Source organism: Falco cherrug, chromosome 4 (genome assembly GCF_023634085.1).
Source record: "Falco cherrug isolate bFalChe1 chromosome 4, bFalChe1.pri, whole genome shotgun sequence".
Taxonomy (NCBI): domain Eukaryota; kingdom Metazoa; phylum Chordata; class Aves; order Falconiformes; family Falconidae; genus Falco; species Falco cherrug.
The window spans coordinates 50,372,320-50,389,998 of NC_073700.1; the positions used below are offsets into that span (position 1 = coordinate 50,372,320).

At 53.3% G+C, this 17,679-nt stretch overlaps 2 protein-coding genes across 2 annotated transcripts; one reads left to right on the forward strand and one right to left on the reverse strand.

The window, feature by feature from the left end:
- Positions 1 to 101: 101 nt before the first annotated feature.
- On the reverse strand, positions 102 to 2,194 carry LOC129735823 (acrosin-like). The gene is made up of 4 exons (XM_055706791.1): positions 2,094 to 2,194; positions 1,541 to 1,607; positions 910 to 1,080; positions 102 to 443 (listed from the first exon to the last, which is right to left on the reverse strand). The coding sequence occupies exons 1-4, from the start codon at positions 2,192 to 2,194 to the stop codon at positions 102 to 104; spliced, it is 681 nt and encodes a 226-aa protein (XP_055562766.1).
- Positions 2,195 to 6,742: 4,548 nt separating this feature from the next.
- LOC129735824 (acrosin-like) lies at positions 6,743 to 15,880 on the forward strand. Its single transcript, XM_055706792.1, has 3 exons — positions 6,743 to 7,006; positions 7,293 to 7,416; positions 15,772 to 15,880. Exons 1-3 carry the CDS (start codon positions 6,751 to 6,753, stop codon positions 15,878 to 15,880), a joined length of 489 nt encoding a protein of 162 aa, XP_055562767.1. The 5' UTR covers positions 6,743 to 6,750.
- The last annotated feature ends 1,799 nt before the right edge of the window (positions 15,881 to 17,679 follow it).

The following is a 17,679-nucleotide window of genomic DNA, read 5'->3' on the forward strand; positions in this document are numbered from 1 at the left end:
CTTTGACACTGAGGCTGCCTTTGCATCAGCAGGCATTGCCCCAGCGGGAAATGGTGGTGGTGGTGCGCTGCAGCCAGCCCTGGATCTTCTTGTCCTGCTAATCAAACCTTTTCTCCTATTAGGAACTGCACCAGCTTCTGCAGCCAAGAAAGGAAATCCCACAGCTTCTGCACTGGAAGTGGGCAGGGTGTAAACCTTCCTGCTTCTGTTGGTGTTGGCCTGTGAACGGGGGTGGAGGTGAAGGCTGGCTGCGGCCTTGCAGTAGTCGCTACTGCTGTGTGCAGGCCCATCTGTTCCAGGATCCAGTTGTAGAAGTGCTGGGTGGAGGTGTAGACTCCGGGCTTCTTTGCTCTCGCACAGCCCATCCCCCAGCTGGTCAGGCCAACAAGCCAGAAGTAGTCAGCGCTCTTGTCTTGGCACACAAGAGGCCCACCGCTGTCCCCCTGCAGCAGAGGAGAGAGGATGAAGGGGTTGTTGGGTGGCCACCGTCAGCCCAGTGGCTGGCTCCTTCCCTCTCATGGCACTTCCAGAGCTGTATTTAGTGGCCAGCCAAGCTCTGGAGAAGCTTTCCTGGGAGGGGGTGGTGGGCCTGTAAGGCAGGGCTCGCTCTCTCTGCGGCAGGTTGGTGCTGCAGGTGTGTCAGGAGGCTGTGTCTGGCTTGGGATGGTGAAGCTCTGGGCTGCCAAGGGCACTGGGTAGGCATTGTGAACAAAGTGCCAGGCCTCTGGGACAAGGCAGGCAGGCCCTGGACAAAGGCCCTACCCATGGGGAAATGGGTTTAGGCCCTCAGCGGTGGGGACACAGCAATGGGAGTGTGAGTGGCCAGGAAAAGCCCGTGACGGTGCAGGTTTGGGCGGTTGTGGCGGGGCTGCCCGTGCTGCCGGGGCTTGGCTTGTAGCACGCTCCTACCTGGCAGGTGTCGATGCCACCCTGCGGATAGCCAGCACAGATGTTGTGGGTGTGGATGGCCCCTCTGTACCAGCCGCTGCTGTTACAGACCCCGGCATCAATGAGGTGGACCTGGGCCTCCTGCAGCACATACGCCGATCCTCCAGCTGTGAAGAGCACAGAAAGGAATGAACACCCAGCAGCTCATTGCCAGTTCTCCTTCCCTGCGTGACTGAAGCCCTATCCCGGGGCTTGGCTTTGCATGTGGGGAGGCGCTGGACCGCTCCTTCCTTTCTGCCTTGCTCTGGGTCAGTGGCTCACGCCCCCCTCTCTAAGAGGCATACGTCCCCACAGCCTGATTCTGGCTTTCGCCCCTGCTGTCAGGAAGAGCAACCTGCCTCCCCAAGCTGGCCAAGCTTGCGCTCGCAACGTGACTACATTTTGGGAGCTCACCTCTTGCAGTCCTGGCACCCCAGCCACTGACGTAGCACTCTGTCAGCTCCGAGACTCTCAGCGAGGCATCGGGCACGCAGGCAAGCTGTACGTAGCTGTTGCACTGGACAGGCTGCTCCAGTTCCAGCAAGGCAATGTCGTTTCTCCACGTGATATTATTGAAGTGCTGGTGAACCAGCAGCTGCTTGATGTTGCGCACCTGGGCCTCAGGTCCCAGCTGGGTCAGCTGGGTGGCACCTACCACCACCTGCCACATGGTGATGTTCCTGGAAGGCAGATGGAGAGAGGGCTCAGAGGGAGCAGAGCCACATGCTGCAGCAGCACAGCAGTCGCCCTGCCTTCTGCTTGGCAAGGCAGAGAGGAAAGCAGTGCTTGGGAGGGTGCGACAGGCCACGTGCTCCTTGGGCTCAAGCAGTGTCGAGCTGGAGGCTGCTGGGAAGCAGTGGCATGAGCCCAGCCTTCTCCTGAGCAGCCTCTCAGGTGGCTGCGGAGTGCCCAGGCACTGGGCGTACTGCAGGGCAACGGGACGGGAGCAGCACGTGCTTTTGCACTCAGGGCACCTGCTAGAGTGTGGGGCTAACCCTGAACCCTGGTCCTCCTTACCTGTCCTCGAAGAAGCAGTGGGCTGATGTGAGGACCCACTGTGGGCTGATGAGGGAGCCCCCGCAGATGTGCGCCGTGCCTCCTTCCAAGAGAGCCTCGATGCTGACGATCCAGGGCCAGGCCCCTGGCTGGGCATCTGTGCCACCCACAACGCGCGACATGCCGTAGTGAAAAGCCGCAGGCCGAAGGCCGCAGGTGCCTCTGTAACCAGAAACTCCATTCTGGTTAGCTCCATGGAAGCTTGTGCCATTCCGGCTAAAGGCCAGCTGTCTTCCCTCCCCTCAAGGCATGGCCAGAAGGGCCGAGGAAACCCGTGGGGCATGCGCCCGCTCCCCTTTCCCCGCTTTCTGCTTCAGCCCGTAGATGACCTGTGCCGGCAGCCTGGGTGATGGCAAGGAGCTGAGCCTCCCAGATTGCCTTCAAGAGCCACTGGGGTGGCCATGGGGGACAAGCAGGACCCCTCCAGAGAAGCTCACAAGGGTTGCCCAACGTCCCTCCCAGAGCCTCGGGCCACTTACCCACAGCTATCCCATGTGCCGTGCACAGGACAGCACATGGCCAGCAGGACAACGAGGAGGAGGAGAACATCCATCACTACCAGCAACATGTGGCAGCTGCAAGAACGAAGGCTTGTCGCCACCAGTACGGCCACCGACAGAGTGCCCGCAGGATTCCTGTTGCCTGGGGTTCCCTTGGACACGGGGCTGATGTCACAGAGTGCCTGGTTCCAGGTGCTGGGCGTGGTGGCGGTGGGGGAGGGATGGGGGGCAACAGGAGGGGTTCCAAGCAGGACTGGAGGCGGAAGCTGGGATCGCACACCCCTGACAGAGCCCCACGCAATGCCCTGCTTGCACGATCAGGGCGGGCAGGCCCCGTGGCAGGCAGCAGCGCCTGGCTCCCAGCTCTGCCTGCTAACAGCTCACAGGGCAACACCCAGCGTGGCCTCGCAGCCTCTTTGGGGAGTTCCCTGCCGCCCTGCTCTCTGCAGCCCTGTGCCACCGGCTCCTTCCCAACAAACAGACACACAACAAAGAACACAATGACTACAGCAGCATGCGCGTGCTTGGGTGTTGAAGAGCCAATCTGTTGATGGCCGTGGCAGCCAAGCAGTGCTGGGCAAGCCAAATAAGCCAAGCACAGCCCAGCAACGTCAACCTTCCTGCACAAAGCACAGTGAAATGCAGGTGCAGCACACTCCTCACTGGCCATGTCAGCCACAGCAACGCGCTCTGGCAGGCATCGTGTCCTTGCTGTCTATGAGTTGGATTGCTGTTCTGGGCACACACTGACCATGGCACTTGTGGGAAGGACAAGCAATGTTAAGCTCTAGAGAGAGAGAAGGATGCTCCTGCTCTCAGCCCTACATGCCATTGTTAGCAGCTTTGCAAGTGCTTGTGCTGCGATGAAGAGACGGGACGCAGCTTGACGCAAGCAAATGTCAATTTACTGTACAGAGGCCTCTGGACAGAAAGCCGGACTTGCTTGGGGAGGGAGCATGCTCCAGCATCATCCGCAGAGCCATAAGAACTCCTTTCACTGCATGATCAAGAGGAAGCAAAGGGCATGCCCATGTTTCCAGAGATCCCAGTTCAGCTGGAGGCATGCCCTGCAGTCCTGGGTAGGAACAGAGCTGGGAGCTGCAGCACCATGGCTTGCCGGGGCCCAAGCACAGAGCAAGAGGAGGACGGTCCTGGCAGCTTCAGAGGCAGGCCCTTCTGCAGCTCCCGCAGGGGGGGCATGCCTAGGTGGGCAGCAGCTGAGGGCATGCATGCTCAAGCACCTCCAAGTCCTTCCTGCCTCTGGGAGGTGGAGAGGTGGCCAGTGGTTGGCAGGCCTGGTCCTCTTGCAAGGTGGGGATGCTGGGGCTGAGCAAGCACGTCGGCTGACACCGCAGGCCATCCACATGCCTGAGAGGCTCTCTCTCCCCTCTTGCTTGTCACCTCGTCCAGCTTCAGGTTCACTAGTGAGCTGTGCACGCGCACAGGGCTCCCAGCAGCAGCTGGCCCGAGACACTGGGGCTTTCCAAGTGCTGGCTGCCTGTGGCCTGTCTTGCCGTCGGCCTTTGCTAGCAGCCAGGCCTGGGGACCCACCGTGTGGCAGGTGCAGAATGGGACCACACAGGAAGGGCTTTGGGGTGGCTCTCCAAAAGAAGCCAGTGGGTACTGTGGTGATTAGGCGCAGGGCTCAGGCAAGCAAGGCAGCCAGCACTTTGCTTCTGTGTGACCGGCTCCTTGATCCCCCCTTCTCTCCATTTGCCGTGCTTATACGTGCCCCTCATCTTCCCTGAGTCCTGCCTCTCTCAGCCCTGCTCTCCTCCCAGACACGGGGCCAACCCCAGTTATTTTTTCCCCCCTTTGCTCCCAGGTTTGCCCCATCTGTCAACACACGTGGTCTTTGGGTGTTGTTAGCTAGGTCACCTTGGACTTGTGTGCCATTACTGACGGGCTTGCCTGGGAACTGCTGTCCCTGCCAGAGTCCTCTCCGCCAAATGACCCCAATCTCTTCCTTCAAGCGTCTGTGAAGTGTGGCCACCTCTGACGGCATTCCCCGCTAGCCACCTGCGAAATCTGATGCTGAAAGAGCAGGGTTTCCCCAGCAGACAAGTTATCTTCTCCAAGGCTGCCTTCTGCCTGCTCTCAGCAGACACGTGGGAACCGGCTGCCGGTCCCTTTTCAAAACACAAAGCAGCCTTGAGCCCGCTTGCTTGGAGGCCAGTTCTGGGGCCTAGGAAGCCCTGCTGCACCTCAAGGGCCTTGAGAGCAGCTCTTCCACTTTCAGACAGAGCCTGCGTGGTCCTCCTCCTCGGGACCCGATTGCTCCCTCCGCTGTGCGCCTTATGCCTCACCACAGAAGCCAGGATGGCAGCAGGGAGCTGCCGCACCTTTCACAAGCTTGGAGGCTGCCATCCTTCAAGCCACGGCTCTCGACCCTCCAGGGACCTAGCCCTGCTGTGCAAATGCAATGCACGTGCCTGGCTCCTGCTTCTCTCCTGCACTCCAGCAGGAGAGTGAGCAAGGCTCCTTCAGTAAGCGGCAGAAGACAGACTGACGAGGTGAGACTGATGAAAGCTCTTGCAAAGCTGTGAACAATGGCACGTTGGGCTGCGAGCAGGAGCATCCTTCTCTCTCTCTAGAGCTTCACGTTGATTGCCCTTGCCACAAGTGCCATGGTCAGTGGGTGCCCAGAACAGCAATCAAACTCAAAGACAGCAAGGACACAACACCTGCCAGAGCGCGTTGCTGTGGCTGACATGGCCAGTGAGGAGTGTGCTGCACCTGCATTTCACTGTGCTTTGTGCAGGAAGGTTGATGTTGCTGGGCTGTGCTTGGCTTATTTGGCTTGCCCAGCACTGCTTGGCTGCCACGGCCATCAACAGATTGGCTCTTCAACACCCAAGCACGCGCATGCTGCTGTAGTCATTGTGTTCTTTGTTGTGTGTCTGTTTGTTGGGAAGGAGCCGGTGGCACAGGGCTGCAGAGAGCAGGGCGGCAGGGAACTCCCCAAAGAGGCTGTGAGGCCACGCTGGGTGTTGCCCTGTGAGCTGTTAGCAGGCAGAGCTGGGAGCCAGGCGCTGCTGCCTGCCACGGGGCCTGCCCGCCCTGATCGTGCAAGCAGGGCATTGCGTGGGGCTCTGTCAGGGGTGTGCGATCCCAGCTTCCGCCTCCAGTCCTGCTTGGAACCCCTCCTGTTGCCCCCCATCCCTCCCCCACCGCCACCACGCCCAGCACCTGGAACCAGGCACTCTGTGACATCAGCCCCGCATCCAAGAGAACCCCAGGCAACAGGAATCCTGCGGGCACGCTGTCGGTGGCCGTAGTGGTGGCGACAAGCCTTCGTTCTTGCAGCTGCCACATGTTGCTGGTAGTGATGGATGTTCTCCTCCTCCTCGTTGTCCTGCTGGCCATGTGCTGTCCTGTGCACGGCACATGGGATAGCTGTGGGTAAGTGGCCCGAGGCTCTGGGAGGGACATTGGGCAACCCTTGTGAGCTTCTCTGGAGGGGTCCTGCTTGTCCCCCATGGCCTCCCCAGAGGTTCTTGAAGGCCGTCTGGGAGGCTCAGCTCCTTGCCATCACCCAGGCTGCCGGCACAGGTCATCTACGGGCTGAAGCAGAAAGCGGGGAAAGGGGAGCAGGCGCATGCCCCACGGGTTTCCTCGGCCCTTCTGGCCATGCCTTGAGGGGAGGGAAGACAGCTGGCCTTTAGCCGGAATGGCGCAAGCTTCCATGGAGCTAACCAGAATGGAGTTTCTGGTTACAGAGGCACCTGCGGCCTTCGGCCTGTGGCTTTTCACTACGGCATGTCGCGCGTTGTGGGTGGCACAGATGCCCAGCCAGGGGCCTGGCCCTGGATCGTCAGCATCGAGGCTCTCTTGGAAGGAGGCACGGCGCACATCTGCGGGGGCTCCCTCATCAGCCCACAGTGGGTCCTCACAGCAGCCCACTGCTTCTTCGAGGACAGGTAAGGAGGACCAGGGTTCAGGGTTAGCCCCACACTCTAGCAGGTGCCCTGAGTGCAAAAGCACGTGCTGCTCCCGTCCCGTTGCCCTGCAGTACGCCCAGTGCCTGGGCACTCCGCAGCCACCTGAGAGGCTGCTCAGGAGAAGGCTGGGCTCATGCCACTGCTTCCCAGCAGCCTCCAGCTCGACACTGCTTGAGCCCAAGGAGCACGTGGCCTGTCGCACCCTCCCAAGCACTGCTTTCCTCTCTGCCTTGCCAAGCAGAAGGCAGGGCGACTGCTGTGCTGCTGCAGCATGTGGCTCTGCTCCCTCTGAGCCCTCTCTCCATCTGCCTTCCAGGAACATCACCATGTGGCAGGTGGTGGTAGGTGCCACCCAGCTGACCCAGCTGGGACCTGAGGCCCAGGTGCGCAACATCAAGCAGCTGCTGGTTCACCAGCACTTCAATAATATCACGTGGAGAAACGACATTGCCTTGCTGGAACTGGAGCAGCCTGTCCAGTGCAACAGCTATGTACAGCTTGCCTGCGTGCCCGATGCCTCGCTGAGAGTCTCGGAGCTGACAGAGTGCTACGTCAGTGGCTGGGGTGCCAGGACTGCAAGAGGTGAGCTCCCAAAATGTAGTCACGTTGCGAGCGCAAGCTTGGCCAGCTTGGGGAGGCAGGTTGCTCTTCCTGACGGCAGAGGAGAAAGCCAGAATCAGGCTGTGGGGACGTATGCCTCTTAGAGAGGGGGGCGTGAGCCACTGACCCAGAGCAAGGCAGAAAGGAAGGAGCGGTCCAGCGCCTCCCCACATGCAAAGCCAAGCCCCGGGATAGGGCTTCAGTCACGCAGGGAAGGAGAACTGGCAATGAGCTGCTGGGTGTTCATTCCTTTCTGTGCTCTTCACAGCTGGAGGATCGGCGTATGTGCTGCAGGAGGCCCAGGTCCACCTCATTGATGCCGGGGTCTGTAACAGCAGCGGCTGGTACAGAGGGGCCATCCACACCCACAACATCTGTGCTGGCTATCCGCAGGGTGGCATTGACACCTGCCAGGTAGGAGCGTGCTACAAGCCAAGCCCCGGCAGCACGGGCAGCCCCGCCACAACCGCCCAAACCTGCACCGTCACGGGCTTTTCCTGGCCACTCACACTCCCATTGCTGTGTCCCCACCGCTGAGGGCCTAAACCCATTTCCCCATGGGTAGGGCCTTTGTCCAGGGCCTGCCTGCCTTGTCCCAGAGGCCTGGCACTTTGTTCACAATGCCTACCCAGTGCCCTTGGCAGCCCAGAGCTTCACCATCCCAAGCCAGACACAGCCTCCTGACACACCTGCAGCACCAACGTGCCGCAGGAAGAGCGAGCCCTGCCTTACAGGCCCACCGCCCCCTCCCAGGAAAGCTTCTCCAGAGCTTGGCTGGCCACTAAATACAGCTCTGGAAGTGCCATGAGAGGGAAGGAGCCAGCCACTGGGCTGACGGTGGCCACCCAACAACCCCTTCATCCTCTCTCCTCTGCTGCAGGGGGACAGCGGTGGGCCTCTTGTGTGCCAAGACAAGAGCGCTGACTACTTCTGGCTTGTTGGCCTGACCAGCTGGGGGATGGGCTGTGCGAGAGCAAAGAAGCCCGGAGTCTACACCTCCACCCAGCACTTCTACAACTGGATCCTGGAACAGATGGGCCTGCACACAGCAGTAGCGACTACTGCAAGGCCGCAGCCAGCCTTCACCTCCACCCCCGTTCACAGGCCAACACCAACAGAAGCAGGAAGGTTTACACCCTGCCCACTTCCAGTGCAGAAGCTGTGGGATTTCCTTTCTTGGCTGCAGAAGCTGGTGCAGTTCCTAATAGGAGAAAAGGTTTGATTAGCAGGACAAGAAGATCCAGGGCTGGCTGCAGCGCACCACCACCACCATTTCCCGCTGGGGCAATGCCTGCTGATGCAAAGGCAGCCTCAGTGTCAAAGGCCTGCTCTGTCCTGCCCGCGCTCCTCTCAACGGAAGAGCTCAGCTGGCTGAGTCCCTGCAATAAAGTGTTTCAGTTCTGTGGCTAACCAGGCGCCAGTCCTCTTCAGTCTCGTGTGCAAGGCCAGGACTTCCACGCCCGGCACCTGCCGGAGGAAGCAGGCTGCAGGCAGACAAGTCGGGCACAAAGGGTCACAGCAAAGGGCTGAAGCTCTGCCTGCTCAGCAAGAAGGATGAGGGTGCAGTGGAACAAGGGAAGGCAGGTCATTGCGGGGCTCAGGGCCTTGGGGATGGCAGCTGGAAGCACAGACTGCCTTAGGCCCGCTCCTGGTGGGATCCCTGTGTGTGTCTGTATGAGGCGCAAGCGAACTTGAACGTGGACTCTCAGGGCCCAGGAAACACAGATCTAGAAAGACCCAAGGCTTGCACCAGGCACTGGTGAGGGAGCCTTGGCTTTGAGCCCCACATATGACATGGACTTAATTACTAGACTATCTGAGGCATCTACGAACACGCTGTGCTTATGAATCCAGGGAGTGAGGCTGTGTTTCTGTTTCAGTAGCCTCATCCTCTGGTCTCATGGTTTAATGCCGGCCGGCAACCAAGCACCACGCAGCGGCTTGCTCACTCCCCCTCATCCGGAGGGCTGGGGAGGAGAATCAGAAAGGAATGTAAAACTTGAGGGTTGAGATAAGAGCAATTTCATAATTTAAACAGAATAAAGAGGTAAGAACATCAGTAATAACAATGATAATAGTAACAATTAGGATGGAAAGGTGGAGGAAAGGGGTAAAATCCAAAGGAAAAGGGAAAAGGGGAAAAAAACCCCAAGTGATGCACAGTACAACTGCTCACCACCTGCTGACAGATGCTGAATGACTTTTAATACGGAAGGGGGAGGGGTATCCCCCTCCAGAGGATTTTTTTTCTTCCTCACGGATCTTTACCTGTTTAGGGGTGGTTCTTCTCTTATCCGGAGCAACAGCAGGGAAAGCATTCAAGAGTTAAATCACCTTGTTTGTTAGGCAAAGAGGGTCCCTCGTGGAATGTTGGCCAAGTCATGACAATCACACCAATATGGCTACATGCCGTGCTCCCTTTATTAAACAAACAGGTCATTTTTATAACTTAAATCGACCGCTCACCCGACTTTACACACAGCTGATTGGATAAAAGTCTCTGGGCCATGTAGGTGTCCGTGTCCCTGATTGGTGAGCATGCTGCAGGCGCCTGATCAGAGTGTTCTGATTTCGCGGTTCCCAGGACTTGCTCTGCACCTGGCTTCTTGTTTGTGCATAGCTTGTTTTCCTTCTCCCACTGCTTGTTCCCAGGACAAGTTAAAGCTGCTCTGCAGCTTCAACTAACAGGCCTGGGTTCTCCAACCCAGACAATGGTAACATATGTCCTCGGTCCTTTAAACATCCCTCTACAGTTAAGAACGTGAGTCAAATTTGCCACTATGACATACAAAACAGAGCAACTATTGCCCTTTTGATGTTGGCTCAAGGACACGGCTGAGAGGATTGTGATGGTATGAGCTGCATGGATTTTAGGCACCCCATTGCAGCAACACGTTATCAAAATCTGAGAAATTGTCATCCTTTGGGGCATCAATTCACTCAATTGGCAGTATTCTTTGTTTGATAATGCCTTGGTTGCCGTCGTCTTTGCAAGGGCCCTGCAGCACACGGCAACAATGGTACTAGCTGTTCAGAAACAAAAAGGGGGAAATGTTGGGGAATGCAGAGGACCTGCAGACAAGTTAGTTGACTTCAAATACTTAGTCCTGTACCTCTAAGACAGCCACAAATTGTCAGGTATGTCAACAGGATGTGAAGAACTGGAATTTAGAACCACAGCCTACGGGCACCTACAGCAACAGCAAATAGCAAGCAAGAAGACGAACACAAAAACCTATCAGGGACTGACATATGTACTATCTAAGATATATAAAAAATTTGTATAAACAAGAAAGTCCATTTTGTCCAAACCCAGCCACGCAGACATAGTGTTTTTTCAGTCTGCCTCCAACTGCATCACCGCAGGTTGCTCCACATGGGATCCCTGTCGCAGAGCCAGCAGACCCCCTTCTGCCCACAACTGACCACGCTCAGCCTGAAGGCTCCGTGGCTGCTTCGGCTCGGTGACACCTCTGACTATCGGAGTGCTGGGATAGCAAACTGTGCGTTGGGGACATTACCAAGCTGTAGGACAATGCCTCAAGGACAAGAGTCCAAGTACTGATAGCCTGATGAACAGAGACTTGTTAGAACTTGTAGGGCACTAGCCCTGGGAGCAAAGGAACAAGCTAACTGCAGACCCCTGCGCCGTTACAGTTGAGGAGGCAACCAGACGGACAGAGAAACAAGTAGCCAGGTAAGGGAACGCATAGCGCCGATATGTAACTTTGTTAATCAAGAAAGCCGCGTAGAAAGAAGCCCCCTAATTTTGGAATAGAAATTGTTGCTATGTCAAGGTAAACCAATAAGTTCCTATTGTTTTAACGGTGTGCCTTAAATATCAACCAATCAGTGTTTTTTACGCTTAAGATTTAACCAATCAGTGTGTAATATGTAGAAGGTAGAAACGTGTATATGTGTTAAGAAAATCACTAATAAACGGACAACTTGCTTGCATCAAGCTGCGTCCCGTCTCTTCATTTGCCGCATTTAGCTCTTCATTTCAGTAGAATGAGTTATTACCGATGGTTATGTCACTCCAGTTACTCACGGGCCATTTTGGGGATAGTGGTTTTGATGTCCATGGCCAATCTTTAAATCCTAAAGGACTCCCACATATCCAACAATTAGTCAGATCAAAGACATCAGCCACCTGCTGGCCTAAAGCTATACATTCATTTTGCCACGCTCTGAGAGTGAGGGGGGCACAGGACTTTCCTTGGCTATTAAACATGGCGACAATGGTCGACCAAAACAATATCTGCAATGGTATGCCAAACATCCTAAAAATATTAACAAGGCAAATACTGATGAAGCCACGCAGGCATTCGGCAGCTTCATATGGGTGGTTTTTTTTCTCAGGTAGGCTCCAGAGTCCTCACCCGGAAAAGAAAAGAAAATCAGACTCGGTTTGTTCAAAGGAACCGGAAGCAGAAGGATGGAGTAATCCACCTGGTGTTGATGTTATATTCTTTTCCATGAGCATCTTTGGCTTTCCAAGCATCTTTATTAAGAGGTCCAGTGAGCACGAGAGGAACAGCTCCAATGGCTGTCATTTCTACCAACACAGGCTGTCCAGGAGAAAAAAATTGTTCTCCGGGAGTACTGAGAGTCTGAGACTTTGGGGTCAAAGTCGGGGGTTTAGGAGAAAAGGCATTCAGTCGGGGACATCCATTTATTCCCCAGCGATCATTAACTGGGGTAACTGCATCCCAAAGGCGTTCCACCCAACGTGGCTTGTGAGGTTTCAGAAATCGATTTAAGAGTCCATGAGTTCGTTCTACTGTCCTGTTAGCTTGGGGATAATATGGGGTGTGGAATCCCCACTTGATTCCCTCTTCCCTCCCCCACTCCGGCTTTGGCAGCAGTAAAATGACTGCCATTGTCCGACTGAATGGAATCAGGTTTGAGGAGGAAACTAAACCAAATTTTCAGGGCTGGCACTGTATTTTCCCCAGTCGCTCGTGGAAACACTTTGAACTAGGCCAGGAATCACTTCCACACCTACTAATACGTACTGCTTCCCTTGTGACCTTTGGAAAGGTCCCGTATAATCTATCTGCCAAGTTTCCCAGAGACACTTTTTGTCTCTCAAATGAAGGGGGGAATCTTCCATGGCTTGTGGCTCTAGTCCAAGTCTGCATTGTTCACAAGCTGAAATAGAGGTTTTTCAAGATTCCCAAGTGACAGGCCAACCTCTGGCGTGTGCCTCTTTGTATAAATCAGTAGACCCTCAGTGAGCACGCTTAACTTGCAGCCATTCCAAAAGTCTGTCCCAGTTTTCCCCGGTTTGATTTTCCTGCTGCAAAGGGGCAATTCTGGCCAGCTCATCTGCCCTGTTATTCCATTCACCTGCCAGAGTTCCTCTTTCCCACAGAGACGGTACCCATGCTACCACAAAGTCCCCATGTTTGGCAAGATCTAAGTTTTTTTGCCACTTCTCCTTTTGCCACACTGGCACTCGGTTTACTTCCCAGTTATTCTGTTCCCAGAAAGGAAGCCATCCCGTTCATCCTTTGAATGCTGCAAACGAGTCAGTGTAAATGTGCACTGGAGCCTTAGCCCCTTCCTCGCTATTAAACACACTCCACACTGCCACTAACTCTCCCACTTGGGCACTGCCCTCACCTTTGGTAATGATTTCTCTGTTAGCATCTACATTAATAGCTACAGCTCGGTATCTCCTCTCTTAACAGAGGCAACTCCTCTGAAACAGCAGGAGTGACTTTTAATACGGGAGGGGGAGGGGTATCCCCTCCAGAGGATTTGTTACTTCCTCACAGATCTTTACCTGTCTAGGGGTGCCTTCAGTGACAGTTAGGACACTACAAATACGTTCAATCTTAGCATGACATTTTCTGACAGTATCTCTTTGGCCCACCCCGTTAGGGGGGGAGTTCCTGCTAACATAGCTTTAATTACCTTTAAAAGTCCCCTTAAAATTAGAGGCTGTTGGCGTATGGTTCGCTCCGCTTCTCTGAAAGCAACACTCACTACAAACAATCCTTTTTCCCAATTAGAGTCTCGTTTCTCAGCATCCTTAAAGCTCCTGGAGTAAAATTCGATCGGGCGGGAGAACCTTCTGGTCCCTTTTGCCAGAAATGAATGGACAATCCTGAGTGTGCAAACCCCCACTCAGTCTGGACAGGGTCAGTGGGGTGAATAGGACCCAAAGCCTGGTGGGTGTTTGCTTCCAACACCAAAAGCTGTAACGCTTCATTGTGGGCTGGAGCCCATTCCCAAGCTGCTCCTTTTCGCAGCAGGTCATATAAGGGCCGTGCAACTATTGCAAAGTCTGGGATGTGGTTTCTCCAAAAGACCAATAAGCCTAAGGCATGCTGCAGCTCCTTTTTATTTTCTGGAACTTTTACCTGCTCTAGTGTTGAGAGGGTGTCCTGAGGAATACAGGCTGAACCTCCTCTCCACTGTATCCCTAAAAAATTCACTTCATTTGCAGCAATTTGTATCTTTTCCCCTGGTACCTGGAGTCCCAGAGACTCTAAGTGCCGTATAATCTTTCCTTGTGTCACCTGTTCTGGAATAATTTCATCCCCTCCTATGAAAACATCATCGATGTATTGATAACTCTAACTCCCAGTTCTGGAAGAGTTTGGGCTCATTCTTATGCCAAAGCATGATGTGCTAAGGTGGGAAAATGTTTATATCCCTGAGGGAGGCGAGTAAAGGTATACTGCTGTCCCTCCCATGTGAAAGCAAAACGATCACGGTCCTCCTCTTGCAGGGGACCCATGACAAACATCTCTTTCACATCAGCTGTGGCCATCACCGCATGAGCCTGCTCCTGAATGAGTGAGGTGAGCTCAGCTCCATTAGGCACTGCTGCTGTCAAGGGACCAGTGTCTGCATTAAGTCAAGGATAATCTACAGTCAGTCTCCTCTTCCCCTTTGATTTACGAACTGGCCACACTGGGGAATTGTATGGGGAGAGGGTGAGTGTTAAAATGCCCTGCTGTTTAAGATCCTCGATCACAGGAGCTATCCCCTCCTGGGCCCCTAATGGCAAGGGACAGGCTTTCACATTAGTCATCCTGGAAGCGGGGAGGGTAGGTGCTGCTTGCAGCAGGCGCACTTCTGCCCAGGACGTTTCAGCTAATTCTCTGATCTGAGAAATGCCAAAGGACCATGAATTCCCCTGGCTCATACCACTGTCTGCCCCTCAATATATCTATGACCAAAAGATTTGTCAGAAAAGGGCCTATTGCAACCTTGGTGCTAACTGGTTCTGCCTCCCCAGGCAACCATAATGTTACCAAGGCCATAGGTACTGACAGAGTTTTCCCTAAAGCATTTAAGACAATCAGGTTTTTATACAAAGTCAAAATTCCACATTGCTCCACCTCACTATGCATCAGTGCAGTGATTTGTGCTCCCGTGTCAGTTAAAAAGGTTACTGGGTTTTTCTCCGTGTTCCTACAGCCACTGTAATCATTAAATCTCCTCTCAAATTTAAGGTGAGTTGCCTAATAAACATCCACCCTCCGTTCCCTTCCCACCTTCGGGGGACGGAGGATCTAGTTTCCCTTTGCCCTTTTTACCTCATCAGCTTTTTCCCCCATGCCTATTGATGGTGGGGCACGAGGGGTTGGCTCAAAACGGACTTTATGCCCTGACCAAGTCTGTACAACTTTCTCCAATTTCTAGGCCAGGAGCCCATCCATTAGATCCTAGAGAATACCTCCCTGGAGCCCCAGCTGCCACCAGTCGGCTTAGGGGCCTCCCTCTGCCAGGATCAGTAAATTGGACCCATTTCGAATTCTGACTTCTTGGAGCCTGTGCGAGGCATCCCTCAGCTTTTCCCGCAGTTTGTACAGCTCTCGTTTCAGTCTTTGCCAGGATCCACCAACGAGACCACGTTTTCTCCCAAAGTTAATTAGCTCTTGGGCAACTTCCCCCCACCTAACTCTGTCTGATATGGGGGTATTTTGTATCTTCCCCTGGAGCTGGATCCCAATGGGTTTTAAAGAATCAGGATTAGATTAATCCTCAGATTAGAGGAGTCATCCTTCTGGGTCCACAGGCATCATCATGGGAGAGCCCTGGTGGCACTCCAGCCTTCTGTCATACATCATCTGCAGGCAAGCTGCCTCTTGTACACTTTCTACCAGCTGATCCATCATACCGGTTATGGCTAGGGGGTCTCCCCTCTCCAAAGGGTTCAGTCCCCCAGCCCAATAGTCTGCCCTCTGTGTTAATGACCATGGGGCCCGATGGTTGCCAGTAGTTAAAAACACACCTGGACCCCAGTATCCTTCTGCTTCCTTCTCTGACAACAAAATCCCATCTCCTCCTGACAAGGACACTTTCCAAACATATTCTGTTTTGGATTCCTTTGGAGTCCTTGCAAAATCCTTCCTTAATTTTGCTAACTCAGTTGCTTAGTAACAATCTGGGGACAAGTGTCATTGTCTGTCTCATATAAATACTCAGTCTTAACAAGAGGATACATGTGAGGTGCGTTTTCTGCTGTGTCTTTTGCTCTCTGTAAATCCCCCTGGGGATATATTTGTCTAATCCCTTTCTCTGTTAACTTCAACTCTACCTTCCAAAACGACTCACTTGCTTTCCGCAATTCTTCTCATAATGTTTCTTTTAACAAAGCATTCTGGTTTCTCTCCTGCTCTAAGAGCTGTTTGGTCTCTTCTAACTGCTCTCTGAGTTTTAAGTGCCATTTTCAAGGAATCTACCACGGTATCATCTTGACACAATCTTTGCCTCCTATCTTCCAGGGCTCCTGCCCAACTTGCTCCTAAAATGGCACAACTTATGGATTTCCTCTTCCCAGGCCCAACTTTAGCCTCCGTCTGCAATATCATGACCCTATCCACTACACTATAGTGGTTGGAACCACTGATTTTTTGCTCATTCTCACCCTTGGGGAGCTCGGCGAGCATGATAGGTTCCCAAAAATCATCCAGTTTATATAAATCTCCGCCCCATACTTTAGTGGGGGAAACATCACGAACCTCTGTAGAAGTGTGGGCACTCCTTTCACCAAAGAGGGGTTATTTTGTCCTGAGATGGCCTCACTGTATGTTCGCTGCTACTACACCCACCTCCCTTCACCCTCTGGAGGTCACACTTTTAAACTGCTTTAGAGACTCGTCTCTTGTTCAATTCTGTCGCTTAGTCCTTCTTCACCTCTTTTCCTCACGGACAAACAGAACCGCGGACTCAGACTCTGCACTCACTTCGTACCAAGGTAGGTCTCAGGCACACACACAAGAGTCTCTCATAAAGAACCTGGCAATTTCTGTTTCACTGAGAATCCTGTCCGTGACACCAATTAAAATGTTACATGCCCGTCTGAGACCGGAGCGTGGTTCTGTTTGTATTCTCGGGAACAGAATGAAGACTCAAAATGGAGTCAAGAGCCAAGGAACTTTATTTGCCCAACAAGAAATACGTGACTGCAAAGGGGGAGTGAGAGTGACAGATTAAGAGAGGAAGGAAGGAAAGAAAGAAGTTAAGAAGGAAAGGCTTACAGCAACAGCTACCACCCCGGAGCTGCCGTGTCCCGACAGTCCGATACGTTTCCATGTCCGGTGGGGGAACGTTCCGTCCAATGTTGGTTCCTTTTTTTTATAGAGTTGTTACAAGCTGTTCTGCTTAACCACACCTTCCACCTGTCACCACTGTCACCGAAATTGGGAGTCAAACCTCTTAACACCATTGCAGCATTAGAGCAGCAGGCACTCCTTTATTGCAGCGCTGGGTGCTCGGTGGCATCTCCACAAATCAGGCACACCTGTGTAGGTTTTACTGTTACATTTATACAGAAAATTACAAGGTCATATGTAGGACAAGGCCTCAAGGACAAGAGTCCAAGTACTGATAGCCTGATGAATAGAGACTTGTTAGAACTTGTAGGACACAAGCCCTGGGAGCAAAGGAACAAGCTAACTGCAGACCCCTGAGCCGGCACAGTTAAGGAGGCAACCAGACGGACAGAGAAACAAGTAGCCAGGTAAGGGAATGGATGGCGCCGATATGTAATTAAGAAAGCTGCGTAGAAAGAAACTCCCTAACCTTGGAATAAAAATTATTGCTAGGTCAAGATAAACTAGTAAGTATCTATTGTTCTAACAGTGTGCCTTAAAAATTAACCAATTAGTGTTTTTTACGCTTAAGATTTAACCAATCAGTGTGTAATATGTAGAAGGTAGAAACATATATAATTGTAAGAAAATCACTAATAAATGGACACTTGCTTGCATCAAGCTGCGTCCCGTCTCTTCATTCGCCGCAGTCATACACTCCCAATTACAATGATTGGTTAGTAATTTGCATATAATTGTTATATTTGCTGTGTCATCCTTTTCTGTTACTATGCTTGCACAGGGGAAGGGTCTTCAGCTGGGCAAGGGTCTACTTGACCTGTGGGCATGATTTTTTGGTATTATAATGAAGGTAGTTCACTTCAGGACACCTTAAAAGTTAGTTTTGTTGCCAAGTGGGACAGCTGGATATCGGCCTTGCCAAGCTGTCCAATAACTCATCCCATACACAACAGAACCTGGGCGCTCTGGTTGTGGTCTGAGAGTAGGGTAGTCCTTAGTAGCTTAGTAGCTTAGTATGGTCTATAGCACAGGGATTTCAAATAACAGTCTGCGATAACAAGCAGCACAGCGATTCAT

Excerpts from the sequence above, each read along its gene's own strand:
- LOC129735823 (XM_055706791.1), bottom strand. The coding sequence starts at position 2,194 with ATGGCACAAGCTTCCATGGAGCTAACCAGAATGGAGTTTCTGGTTACA. Across the intron at positions 1,608-2,093 it reads ACTACGGCATGTCGCGCGTT|GAACATCACCATGTGGCAGG; the intron begins GTGGGTGGCACA and ends TCTGCCTTCCAG. Across the intron at positions 1,081-1,540 it reads AGCTGGGACCTGAGGCCCAG|TCATTCCTTTCTGTGCTCTT; the intron begins GTGCGCAACATC and ends GCTGCTGGGTGT.
- LOC129735824 (XM_055706792.1), top strand. The coding sequence starts at position 6,751 with ATGTGGCAGGTGGTGGTAGGTGCCACCCAGCTGACCCAGCTGGGACCT. Across the intron at positions 7,007-7,292 it reads GGGTGCCAGGACTGCAAGAG|CTGGAGGATCGGCGTATGTG; the intron begins GTGAGCTCCCAA and ends TGCTCTTCACAG. Across the intron at positions 7,417-15,771 it reads ATCTGTGCTGGCTATCCGCA|GGCTCCTGCCCAACTTGCTC; the intron begins GGGTGGCATTGA and ends CCTATCTTCCAG.